Source organism: Rhipicephalus microplus, chromosome X, assembly GCF_043290135.1.
Source record: "Rhipicephalus microplus isolate Deutch F79 chromosome X, USDA_Rmic, whole genome shotgun sequence".
NCBI classification, from domain to species: domain Eukaryota; kingdom Metazoa; phylum Arthropoda; class Arachnida; order Ixodida; family Ixodidae; genus Rhipicephalus; species Rhipicephalus microplus.
The window spans coordinates 21,548,535-21,562,063 of NC_134710.1; the positions used below are offsets into that span (position 1 = coordinate 21,548,535).

Here is a 13,529-nt window from a genome sequence, read left to right on the forward strand (position 1 = left end):
TGTATTGAGTATTTTCCTGCTGCTGCAACCATGTTCGACACTGTTCTCCCTCTTTGACACTGCCGAGAAACCACCGCTACTATGTATAGAAACTTCACTTGATCATTTACACGCCATTACATACCTGCTAGGACTTCATGTGCAGGCCCTGAAAGTCATTAGGCAAGGCTCCCACTCTCTTAAGTAATCCCACAAGATAGTTCATCATATGCTCAATGACTGAAGGCTGTTGTTTCACCAAGCCCAAAGTGACGGGCAAGGCAGGCTTTATTTGCAGCATACTTGGGAACAGCATGTAAATAAATTTTCAGCTTTACAAATACGGACGTCGAGGGGTGCATAAGACACCTTCAGGACAACGCTGAAGGTAATAATGTGACTGCAGCTAGTAAAGGTGCGTTATGAAGCTCACCACAGGAACACTATAGGATGCACTCCTCGGCTGTTTTTGCTTAGTACCCCCCCCCCCCCCCCCCCTTGTCACAGCGAGGGTACATCCGCGAGGCACCAAAGTTGTTGTACAGGTTGGCGGCGACAGCCCTTAAAACTCTAAAGTTCCTGCGAAACTATATCAATTATGGGACCATTTCAAAATGCACTGGAATCACAACGCAAAAAAAAGTTACGTGTTGCTCGGAAGTATTCATACCTCTTCCTCTGAGTACGCATGCACAACTTCCTCGAGGTAGACGATTATCGTCGGCCGTGCACACGGTGGGCCAGTGAACATTTCCTTATCCACCATTTCGTATAGCACGTATACGGCTGGTCGTCCTCGATGCTGCTACTGCTAAAAGAACTAGTGCTCTCGCTGTCGCTCAAAGCGAGAAGCCGACCGGCAGCAACGCGTCCAGCTGAGTCAAACGAAGCCATTCTAAGACTGTAAACAAGTGCACGGGATGACTAGGCACAGCCTGAATTAATTCTGAAGACATCCTAGCTGCCCGACTGCACCATAAATGGCGGCAACGCCTTCTCGGAGTTCCGGCGAAATCCCTTTCTGCAAGACGGAGCACGCGGAATGCTCCGTCACGGAGTGAGTTGCTCCAAATCTGCCAGTGGAAAACGCGAACTTTCTCCGAATTCACCAGCGGAATGCAGATTCTCGGCCACGGAGCAAGAAACCCTGCTGCCGCTCGATGAGGGAAATTTCCTATGAGATCACCTTTACTTGGGCAAGATGTTATATAGGCCAAACAGTCCGATGCCTAAATGATAGATGACGAGAACATTCATACTCTCTAAAAGTGTCTGTGAGAAGCCGCCTTGCAGACCCCTGCAAAAAAGGTGATTGTAAACCAATTTTTAAAGATAGCGTTATTCTAGGTTCTTATGCAGAGCAGCGCCTAAGCAAAATTTTTGAGGCCTTTTGCATCCAGGAAAACAGAGAAAGTTGTGTCAGCGTAGCCTCACTATCGCTCTGAAAAGCGTAGCCTCACTAGCGCTCGACCTGTTTAAGTGTTCCCTCTTCGTGGTGTCTTTTTTTTAGTTGCACAGTTTTTTTCTTTGCAGAAATCAAGTTCCTCTCAGAAGTGCGAATCGGCGTGTTTCGCGATAACTTATTCCTCGATACATTCACTGGTTGTATTTTTCTCTATATATTGACGTGAAAATGAATCACGGTGCGGTTTCTTAAAGAAAACGTAGATATGCTGTGCCCTATCTTATGTAATATTGTAAGGCAATGTTTTTGCTGCAAGACACTTTTTTTACTAGCCGAGCCACTGCCCCACAACACAGGTCAGACTGATGATGATGAGTATGTACATATGACAAGATGACGCGCATGAGTAATGCTCACACTTATTTCCCCCCACGCTTGAGTGGCCAGCCCGGACGCGTCTTAGGCGGAAACGGAACGTCGAACGAATGGCTTCAGACGCGATACGTGGACAATCTCCGAACCACGACAGCGACGATTCGAAGAAAGGTCGCTGGGAGTGATACGGTTGTTCACTGGTGACGTTTGTTCGTTGATTGTATAGGGTCCAATGAAGCGTGACTGAAATGTATCGCACAATCCTGGAGTACGAATGGGCGTCCAAAGCAACACTTCATCCCCCAGACTGAAGGAGATGTCGTGATGAGAGCCGTCATAGCGTTGCTTGCGGTCTTGCTGATTGGCTTCTGTATTAAGGCGAGCCCGTTGCCGACATTCCTCGAGCCTTGTGATGAACTGCTCTGATATGGTTGCCGAGGAGTCAGTTGGAACATTTAGAAAAGAGACGTCGATGGTGAATGTCGGTGTACGGCCGTACACGAGGTGAAAAGGCGAGTAGCCAGTAGTTCTTTGAACAGCGGTGTTATGGGCAAACGTCACAAAACACAAAATCGTATCCCAGTTGTCGTGGTTTGGTGCGATGTACATTGATAGCATGTCCATTAGTGTCCGATGAAACCTCTCTGTCAGCCCATTAGTTTGGGGGTGGTAGGCTGACGTCGTCTTATGTACTGTACCACAGGTTGTGAGCAGGGTTTCGATTATGGTGGACAGGAACGTCTTGCCGCGATCACTCAGAAGGACGCGAGGTGCACCGTGATGCAATACAATGGCGTTGAGAAAGAAGTCTGCGACATCTGAAGCAGAACTTGTGCGTAGTGCAGCAGTCTCTGCGTACCGTGTCAGGTGATCGACAGCAGTCACAATCCAACGATTACCTGCTGGCGTGATGGGGAGAGGTCCTAGTAGGTCTATGCCAACGATGGCGAAAGGTGTCTCAGGACACGGTATGGGTTGCAGAAGGCCAGCAGGAGACGAAGTTCGTTGCTTCCGCCGTTGACACAGATGGCAAGATGCAACGTACTTGGCCACAAAAGTAGAGATGCCAGGCCAGAAGAAACGTTTCCTGATGCGGCTTTGTGTTTTGTGAAATCCCAAGTGGCCTGCACATGGGTCGTCGTGAAAGGCTTCGAGGACTTGGTGACGTAGAGAACGCGGAAGTACTGGAACCCAGCGGTGTCCATCAGTAGCGTAAATGTAACGATGGAGCACATTGTTATCGAGCTTAAATTGCCGTAGTTGTCGGCGCAATCTAGCATTAGGAGTAGGTGAAATACCATTTAGGCATTGAAAAATTCTATTTCAATATGGATCATCACGCTGGCTTGTGGCGAACTCGGTGTAGCGATTTGAAGCTGGCGTGTCGATAACCGCAAGTTGTGATAATGTGAGGGGTGACGCAGTGTTTTGCCCACCAGACGAGCAATCACCTGACGTACTCAATGGTGACAGTGGAAGGGGGCAGCGAGAGAGAGCATCTACATCTCGGTGTCTTTTGCCAGACTTATAGATGACGTCAAAATCGTACTGTTGTAGGCGGAGCACCCTACGACCGAGGCGACCCGACAAGTTTTTCACTGACGATAGCCAGCACAAGGCGTGATGGTCTGTAATAACTGTGAAATGGCGTCCGTAAAGATATGGTCAAAATTTTTGTACGGCTCAGACGACAGCAAGGCACTCCTGCTCAGTTATGGAGTAGTTTTGTTCAGCAGCCGTAAGAACACGACTAGCATACGCAACAACTCTTTCCCGTGAAGTGGCATCCCGCTGTAAAAGAACTGCACCAATGCCTTGGCCACTCGCGTCGGTGTGGAGACATGTAGGCGCGTTCTCGTCGAAATGACACAAAACAGGATCTAATGTTAAAGCATGCTTGAGGGCTTGAAAGGCACGCTCGCAGTCGTCGTTCCAAGCGAAAGTTGATCCGGATGTCAGCAGCTTGTGCAGTGGCGACGCGATGGCAGCAAAATGGCTAATGAAGCGGCGGAAGTAGGACGCCAGGCCCAGGAAACTTCGTAGGTGTTTCTGATTTTCTGGCCGAGGGAAGCGTATTACAGCAGCAAGCTTGTCAGGACCCGGGCAAACGCCATCTTTGCTGACAAGGTGGCCCAACACCTTGATGTTCTTGCTGGCGAAGTGGTATTTCTTGGTGTTTAGCTGAAGTCCGGCATTAGAAATACACGTCAAAACTTCGTCTAAACGATCAAGATGCTGACAAAAAGAAGAGGAGAAAATGACGATGTCATCTAGATAACAGAGACATGTTTTTCATTTTAGGCCGCGTAGAACTGTGTCGATCATGCGTTCAAACGTGGCAGGAGCATTACATAAACCGAATGCCATCACGTTGAATTCATACAGCCCGTCTGGTGTTGCAAAGACAGTTTTTTCTTTGTCCGCTTCATGCATAGGTATTTGCCAATAACCAGGCCGTAGATCGAGGCTGGAGAAAAATTCAGCGCCTTGCAGAGAGTCAAGTGCGTCGTCGACTCGTTGGATCGGGTACACGTCTTTGCGCGTGATCTTATTAAGTGCTCGATAATCGACGCAGAATCGCACCGAACCATCCTTCTTCCGGACTAGCACTACAGGAGATGACCACGGGCTGGACGAAGGCCGCATAACATCTCGTTTGAGCATATCAGCAACGTTGTTCTCGATTATTTTCCGCTCTGCGAATGACACTCGATATGGGCGGCAGCGTACCATTGTATTGCCTTCCGTTCGATGTACGGTGACGGAAGTGCGACCCAAAAGCTTGGAATTGACATCAAATGAAGCACTGTGTTTTTGAAGGATACCCAAAAGTTCTTGCTTTTGCGCTGACGTGAGATCGGGATTTATTGTGGCTGTTAAAGCAGCCGTTGTAGCAGCATCATCATTACTCGTAGAGAAAGAGGGCGCGTCTCCGTGAAGGGGCACCAAAGAAAGTGGTTCGGTATCTGTGAAGCAAGCCACACTGGTGCCCTGGGGCAGCGCAACAGGCGAAGAAGTAGGGTTAGCTGCCGTAACTAATGCTCTGCCGTCATGAAAGCGCACCAGGCTAGGAGCGATGGTTAGCCCACCAGAGATGTAGCGTCCACATGGTGCCAGGAACACATCACCAGTACTGATCTTATCAGATGTCAGGGTCAGAATATGTTCATTACCTGGAGGAATAAAACAGTCATCAGCGGTGACGAAGCGCTGGCTATGAGCATCATTATCGGACGAAAGCGCAGTATCTGACATGCGAATGACCCTCTGACGGCAAGATATCACGACTGAAGCTGAGGAGAGAAAGTCCCACCCTAAAATGAGCGCATTAGTACACGATGACAGAACGAGGAACTGTACATGGTGAAGGATGCCCTCAATAAAAACTCGTGCTGTGCAAACACCAGAAGGCTGAAGGAAAACCACATTAGCAGAGCGAAAGGGAGGGCCATCACACGGTGTCTTCACTTTGCGCAAACGGGAACACAAGTCCACACTAATAACTGAGAGCGATGCACCTGTGTCCACCAAGGCTTCAGTTCATATACCCTCAACACACACTGAAAGTGCATTTGAAGGGCGTTCCGGAGGAGTTCGATGCAGTCCGCCAAATGCAGCTTTCCCTCCTGAAGCTGCACTGTTTAGTTTTCCGGGCGATGATCATACGCCATGGTAGCCGGACGAAGTGGTGACGAGGAGCGGCGCATAGGTGACAGGGAACGACGGTGCGAGGAGCGGAAGGTACTGGCTGCATCGAAGTGCTGTCGAGATGGGGAACGGCGTTGGTACAGTTGGTATGGGTGGCGATGTTGTGCAACAGGGGCAAACTCATTCCTCTCGTAGTCACCATAGCCCCGCCTTTCGCCTTGTTGACATCGACGACAGAACCGTGAGATGTGGCCACGTATTCCGCAATAATAGCAAATCGGTCGAGATGGACGCCAGGCATGGAAAGAAGGAGGTGGTGCCCTTGGGGCGAGGACATTTAGGGAGGGCTGCGTAGTTGACACGTACTGCGGTGATTGCTGAGAAGGTGACGCTGAAACCACCTGAGCGTATGTCGGCTTTGGAGTGGTATGTCGGCTTTGGAGTTCCTCCCTGACGATGTTGCGGAGGCTGCCTGCAGAAGGTGTTATGCGGAGCTCACAAGACAACGAGGTGGCCTGGAATTGCAGCTCCTCGCTGATCATGGACCGTATCAATGCACGGAGCTCATTGTCATGCGTTGGCCTGAGATCTCCTGTGTCAGGTTGTAAACGTATAAGTTGAAGGTCGTCGAGTCGCTGACACGTACTGATGATATCCGCGACCGTGGTGGGGTTCTTTGCCGCCAAAGCGTTAAATGCGACGGCGCCTATGCCCTTGAGCAGGTGGCGAACGTGGTCATGTTCCACCATCAAGCTGTCGACGCGACGGCATTGGGCGAGCACATCTTCAATGTACGAAGTATAGGACTTGCCGGAGTGCTGGACACGTTCAGCAAGCATCCGTTTGGCGATGCCTGCACGTACAGAAGGGTTGAAAAATATCAGACGTAGTTGCTGCTTAAAGGTAGGCCAGTCTGGGAAATCCCGCTGATGGTTGAGAAACCATGTTTTAGCAACCCCCGTCAGATAGAATGGCACGCGGGACAACTTCACAGTATCATGCCAATAGTTACGCGCACTCACATGGTCGTACTCATCCAACCAGTCTTCAACGTCTTCACCGCGAAGGCCAGCGAACATCGGGGGATCTTTTTGAGGGGCGGTGACTATCCATGAAGGCATGCCCAGGGGTGTAGGTGGGGTGGATGGAGCCGTGTTGTTGTTGTGCTCGTCTTGCGACATGACCGTGGGCTGAATGCGCAAACGGCGACCCGACCGGAGCTCCAGGGATGGTTCGTAGTCAAATATAACAAAAAAGCGCTGCAGGCAGAGGACCAGGGGTCCGGAAAGCACTCTCCACCACTTGTAAGGCAACGTTTTTGCTGCAAGACACTTCTTTTACTAGCCGAGCCGCTGCCCCACAACACAGGTCAGACTGATGACGATAAGTATGTACATATGACAAGATGACACGCATGAGTAATGCTCACAATATTTTCAATCATTCTCTGCATGCCTCTACGTACCCATGTTCTTTAAAGAAAGCTAGGGTCGCACCATTATACAAAGACGGAGAGCCCACTGACCCATCTAGTTATCGGCCAATATCCGGGCTAAGCGTCCTTAACAATCTATATGAGAAACTTCTTGCAGCCCGAATCCATAAATTCCTAGATAAATACCACATACTTTGCCCACAACAGCACGGTTTTTGTTCCGAGCACTCAGCATCAACCGCGGTGCTGTCTCTAACACAAGCAATTAACTCCGCCCTAAACAATAACAAACTGGTGGCTGTCGTGTACTTAGACCTAAAAAAGCATTCGACACCGTAGATCACTCCATACTCTTAGGCAAATCAAAGCATTACGGTTTTAGAGGTACATCGTTCGACCTATTCTCAAGTTATTTTCGTGAATGGTACCAGATAGTTCGCATTAACAATATATGTTCTTTGCCTCAACGTGTAGAAACTTGTGTTCGACAAGGATCCGTCCTTGGGCCCTTATTTTTCTCCATGTATATAAACGATCTGCCATTATCTTTACATTGCTCCGATGTTCTGATGTACGCTGATGACACAGCTATAATTAATACAGGTAACAATATCGAGGAAGTTGAATCTAAAACAAATTAGGAGTTATCAAGAATTTCCAAATGATTTTGTGCCAACAAATTAAGAATTAATACCAAGAAAACTAAATATACAATTTTTCATTCTCGTAACAAGACCGTAAATGTTAACTCCATCAATATAGCTATCGACTACCACTCTCTTCTTCATGCAACCTCTTACAAGTACCTTGGCGTTTACTTCGATAACCACTTAAACTGGCAAAACCACATAACGGAAGTTTGTACTAGGTTGGCGTCCAGATGTTGTGCTTTACTGCAGGCCCGTAACTACTTCGATAGAGACATTTTACGAACATTGTACTTTGCATTCATCCCCTCTCACATTACATACTGCATTGAATCTTGGGGATGGACCTATAAGACTTACCTAGAACCTATTCGAATATTACAGAAACATACTCTAAGCATGATCATCCGAGTAAACCACTGTTTAACGACATGCAATTTTTACCTTTTGATGCATTGCGTAAAGCAAAGACAGCCTGCTGCGTAAACAATATCATACGGCACAACAAACCTTTCGATGCATCCTTGTTCTACACTACTTCTCGGCCCACTGAAATGCTGCGTCTGGTAACTTCAATCTGCATCCCACAAACAACGCGTATGAAGAGCGTCAGTTGCAGTTTATAGGAGCAAAAATATGAAACAGCTTGCCGCCTGAAATAAAGAAAGCCCAAAATTTTAACACTTCTATAAAAATATTTTATCTAAGCTTGAATGATGCGAGCTAACTTTGCGATTTTTTGTTTCCTGGCATGTCGCGTTGCAGTCACAGAAACATCATACGAGCTGGATGGGTATTTGGTGTGTGCAATTTTCAAAATGCGTGCCGCTGTTCTGGATTGTGAATCTTGTCGTGGCCTAGCAACGAATGTTGTATTTGTATTGCATTTGGGAATACGCATACTGGTATTGTTGACTACTTTATATGTCTCTGAGTTGTCTTGTTCATGTTATTATGTACACTTTAGTGCATTTGCTTGCGTTGGTTCACCTTTTGACACCATTGCGATTATAGATTTTATTGTCGTTTGGCACGAAGATCGCATGCTAAAAAATGCTTGTAGTAGTATTGTACAACATCCTGTGTTTCTGAGTGTTAGTTTCTTTTTTATGTAACAGTAAGTCTGCATCACTGTATACATTTTCTTTTTGGACCAAGGAGTAGCCTTTGGCTACAGGTACAAGCAGTATGATGATCTTTTGTGTTGTATGATTCAACAAATAAAATAAATAAATAAATAAATAAACCACAGAAAAAAAATGCAACAAAACATGGTTATTAGTCAGTGCCGTGTTTGTGTCTTTTCGTCTCCGTCCTGTTTCGGCGCTGTTCCTGTTTCTTCTTTTAAAGTCAGTATGTACCAACCAGACCAATTCAAGGTGCTAATCAGATTTGTGCACGAGTATTCTAGCAACTAAATTTTTGAAGGCGTAAACTGACGGTCATTCCCCCCCCCCCCCCCCCCCCCCACGTTAAACTAACAGCTTCCACCGCTCTATTTACAGCTGTCTTAGAATACACGATGGTTTGAAGCTCACACCAACAGAACATGAACGATGTATTAGAAAAAGTCAACGCAGGGCTCTTAGATCCCTTTATTCGAAATATACCAAGCAGGAGAGTGTTTCCACGCTACGTTTGCGAGCACGAGCGTGCCGCAAGTGTTGCTAGCCGAAGACAGCTAGCCAGTCTGAAGTTTATTTTCATTCTTTCACGCAACTTGGTAAAAAAATATCAATAACAAAGAATATAACTGCCCCTTCAGCAGAACTATTAACGAGAAGTGCATACGCCTATTCCTGTCACGTTGAAACACGTTTAAGTATTCTTTTTTTTTGCCGCAGTTGTGAGATGTGGATTGAGTTGCCGAATGGCGTCATCAGTGCTCAATCACTTGAATAAACTTACTTGAATTTAATTAAGAGGCATCGCAGTAGGTACTTCGGTGTCTGTGCACAAATAAAGACAAAAACGATGTATCGCGCAAGTATTGCACATTATTACTCGTGTTTAGTAGCTTTAATTTCTGTGGCTTTTGTCTTAGCGTTTCATGTTATCATGTATGCTACTTTTGTTATTTATTTCTACACCCTCTCAAACGTTTATATGCAATGTTCATCTATTGCTTCTTGATGTTGTTATCACTGTTGTTGTTGCTTTGTATTGCTCATCCCACCTCTTCCCGTTTTTTCACTTTCTTGAGAAAAAAACTTCTTTACTTTGTACGCCCTTTCCTAGCTGTAAAGGCCTGAAAGTATTCACAGTATTCAATTATTACACTTAAACAAGCAAATGTTCCTTTTTTGGTTATTCTTAGTCCTAGCAACAGTGTGAGCTGCGTGAACAATAATCAGAGTGATGGCTATAAGATGAGTTGCTGCATAAAGACATGCATGTTTTACAATACAGAGGCAGAAAAAAAAAAGATACCCCAAAGACCACTCAATGCGAAAAATTGGCAGATATCACGTACAGTCGGAATCAATAATATGCGAAGCAGAAGCGAGTAACGTCGATATGTCACTTTAAATTCATGACAACGTTACGAGACGAACGTAAATTAGTCCGTACATGATTTCAATGTGATGATTATAATGTTTGGACGTGTCATTTACCTTCGTCGTCAATTTACTTCACGTGATGCCAAATTTTGTATATGTAGAGCTAGCCAAACGTCCGCGAACACGCTATCAGTGTAGCATGTTGTCATGTTTTGCATGACATGCATGCCATGATTATCATGTTTGGACGTGTCATTTACCTTTGTCATTCAATGACGTCACGTAACACCAAAATTGGTATGGCAGTGACTATGGGGACGGGGCGCGTCAACGCAGTACTATCGTTAGAGGGGGCCCGTCAGCGTAATACTATTGTTAAAGTGAGGGGGCCCGTCACCGTAATGAAGCCGCAACAGTGACGGGGCCTGTAATAATAGCGATGCAGCTATATATAGCGATGGGACCCGTCACCATAAAGCAATAGCTACGGTGAGGAGGCCCGTCACCGTAGTGTAATGTAAAAATGATGGGATCCGTAGCCGTGAATTTGTAGTCATTTTGGCAGTCACCTCGCACAGCAGTAATGATAAAAACAAAAGAAGACTCCTTGAATCACTTCAGGAACAGCAGCGCTATGTCGAGGCCTGCCACTATATGCAGCGTTGTTAAATCGGACCACCTCATGGTGACGGGGCCCGTCGCTATAGCTGCATTGCTATTATGTCATGCCCGTCAGTGTTACGATTTCACCATGGTGATGGGCCCCGTCCCCATAATCACGACCACACTACACTGACGCGCCCCCTCATATCCTTACGGCACTGTATAATTGTCTCGATGCTCTAGTGTTGGTGCATGCCTTTCTAATGGCAGCGGTGAAAACTCGCTACACCTGCAGTACTGCAGTAAAATTCGTGGTGGGCGGGGGGGGGGGGGGGAGTTTAGTTTAGGGCTCTGCCCCCTCTGCGGCAGCTGCCGCTCAGCGAGCCAGGTCCGTCAGCGAGAACCTTGACTCAGCTGGTCGTCCAGGTTCTCGTTGGACAGCGGCTCCTTCCACCGCTCTACTGTAGAATACTGCCTTTAAAATAAGCAGCGTTACTCGAAACAATATTGTAAGCAGAAAATAAAGAGAAAAGTTCAGTTGGTCAGCGTGACTTTACCTGAAGTCGCACACCAACAACGCATCATGTTGCACACCAACAACATACCCATTGCGCCTCGAAAAATCAACGTGGCAGGACCAACAACCGGCACAAACAGCGACGCGAGTTTCTTGCAAAAAACAAAAAAGACTGCTTGAAACAGTTGACAGTAACGTCAACGTCAATTTGGTATCATATATACCAAATTTGGTATCATGTGACATGAAGAAATCACGAAGGTAAATGGCTCAACCAAACATGACAATCATAACAAGAAAGTCATGTGCAGCATAATTTGCTTCCGCCTCGTAACGTTGTGCTCACTTTAAAGTAACTTATCAACTTTCCTCATTTGTGCTTCGCATATCATCAATTCTCTCTGTACGTGGGATCTGCCAGTTTTTGTTCACGAGTAACTGAAAAATCCTTGCTAAACATTCAAAATTTCACATGAACTTAATCGTGGTCTTCTACGTACCAAAATCATCTAATCATAATAAGGTGAACCGAAGAGCACGCTTGGAAATAATTTTGACCACCTGGTGTTTTTTACAGTGCACCTAAATCGAAAGGTACAATGCTGCCTTTGCAATTCACCCCGTACGTGTATACCAAATGGCGGTCGCCAGTGGTGGGCGGGATTCACAGCCGAGGACTTCTGGAGTTCATTTTATATTCATATAATTTTACAGACTATTTTTGATATAAGCACCGACGCAATAGACCTTCAACTTATAATTTCCGCGAAAATCATCAATTTTGTGGGTGGCCTTGTCATGGCCCCTTTAAAGAAGTATCTAGTGTAACTCGTACCATAAGCTCCGAATCGCTGTTGTTTTCAAGTGTAAAACGTTGATGATGATTCTAGATTGTTTGTTAGACATGATTAACTTCTGCTTTCACTTTACAGCTGAACTATTTTCTGTGGGGTAAATTAATTGACCAGAACCACTCGATTCTTTCTTTTTACTCTTGTGTCGCATACCTCGAGACAGTTTTTTTTTTGTGGAGGCATTTCCATGGTTTAGCATAAAAATAATTTTTGCTACATTATAAGAACCTGAAAGTTGTATTACGTGCGTCATTGTATTGTATATAGTCGGTAACAACTTATGAAGAAACTACACCTACACTTGTCCTCTGCAAGTAAGGGGTACCAGATGACTTTCGTTTAAATTGATCGCCATTGTCAGGTCGTGTCTAACAATAGAAATGAGGCCTTGGTCAATCCCCACTTTTAAATGCGAATGCATTTCTTAGTAGGGGCATGTCAGGCAGCTGTCGGTGTCTGCGTGCCGGCAAGTGTTATCTCTCCTCTGGCACTCCCTCTCTTTTAGCAGCAGTTGTGGGCGCGCGCGCTTATCCTTGCCTGTAGCAACTGGAGTGGGCGGACTAGCGGAGAGTAAGTGGAGAGGAGGAGCACGCTCTGGTGTGTGAGGGCGCTCTTATAACGGGAGCTCGGAAAGAGTGCAGAAGAGCGTATGTGCAGTTCTTTGCCGCTCTTTTTCTGGTCATTTGCTTTCTCTCCTCCCTGCGTCCCACTCCACCATCCACTCACTCGTACGTAATAATAAATATACTGAAGCACGTGCCTCAGTCTGGACCGTTCGCTGGCTGATGAATGTGTAAAGAAATGGTTACGGTACAAAACCTCGTCTCGTCGTTAATTTACGCCACTAAACTATTACGCCGTGCACTCTCAGCGCACGAAATGTATTCGCATTTTCTCACGATTACCTTCGGGGAGGTGGGGGCAATTTTTTTTTCATTCATAGCGAGGGCCTCGTTCCGGCCCACTTGGTGCCTTAGGAAGCATACCAGGATTTACTGGCTAGCTTCCAACTTGTAATAAACAAAGTGATACGTGACGCCAGCTGGCGACAAAAGAGTGTTGCACACTCGCCGTCATGGCCGCGAGGGATGCTTGCTTACACTCCTAGGTTTAAGCAAACAGCCAACAAAGCACACAAAGAGCACCGTGTTCAAAGATCGGTGTGCTTCCTACCTGCCACTTCGCCCACATTAATGTTCCTCAATTCATGAAACAATTTTTTCGCAGTCAAAGTATGAGTGATGCATCTGATGCTTTTGTAGTCTGTTGGTTTCATTTAATCGTTTTCAACTGCAGGTACACCACGAAAAATAAGCTTTCAGCATTTATGATTGAAGTGTTGCATATCCCTTTGTTCTGATGTCAGAATCTCTGTAAATATATCTCGAGAGAGGGACCCTTTCTAGCTAAAACTGGGGACACAGACAGTGTGATACAATGCGGCTCTCTTCAACCAGCAGAAGTGCTTGACGTCATTAACATGGGCTAAGGCAATTGGATGGAAAGTGTGGGACAGCGAAAACTTCGGCTAAAGCTATCTATCTATTTTCAAGTCATTACTGACT

The 13,529-nt window shown here is 46.2% G+C and overlaps 1 protein-coding gene across 2 annotated transcripts in view; it reads right to left on the minus strand.

Moving 5' to 3' along the window:
* LOC119175599 (uncharacterized) overlaps positions 1-13,529 on the minus strand; it is an 89,993-nt gene that overhangs the window by 49,975 nt on the left and 26,489 nt on the right. The window contains exon 1 of one of the 2 annotated variants that reach the window (XM_075881942.1): positions 650-826. The exons of the other annotated variant lie outside the window; for it this stretch is intronic. Within the exon in view, the coding sequence (XP_075738057.1) occupies positions 650-745 (96 nt within the window). The 5' untranslated portion in view covers positions 746-826. Of the gene's footprint in view, positions 1-649; positions 827-13,529 lie in introns of those variants that run through there. 2 annotated transcript variants of the gene reach the window in all.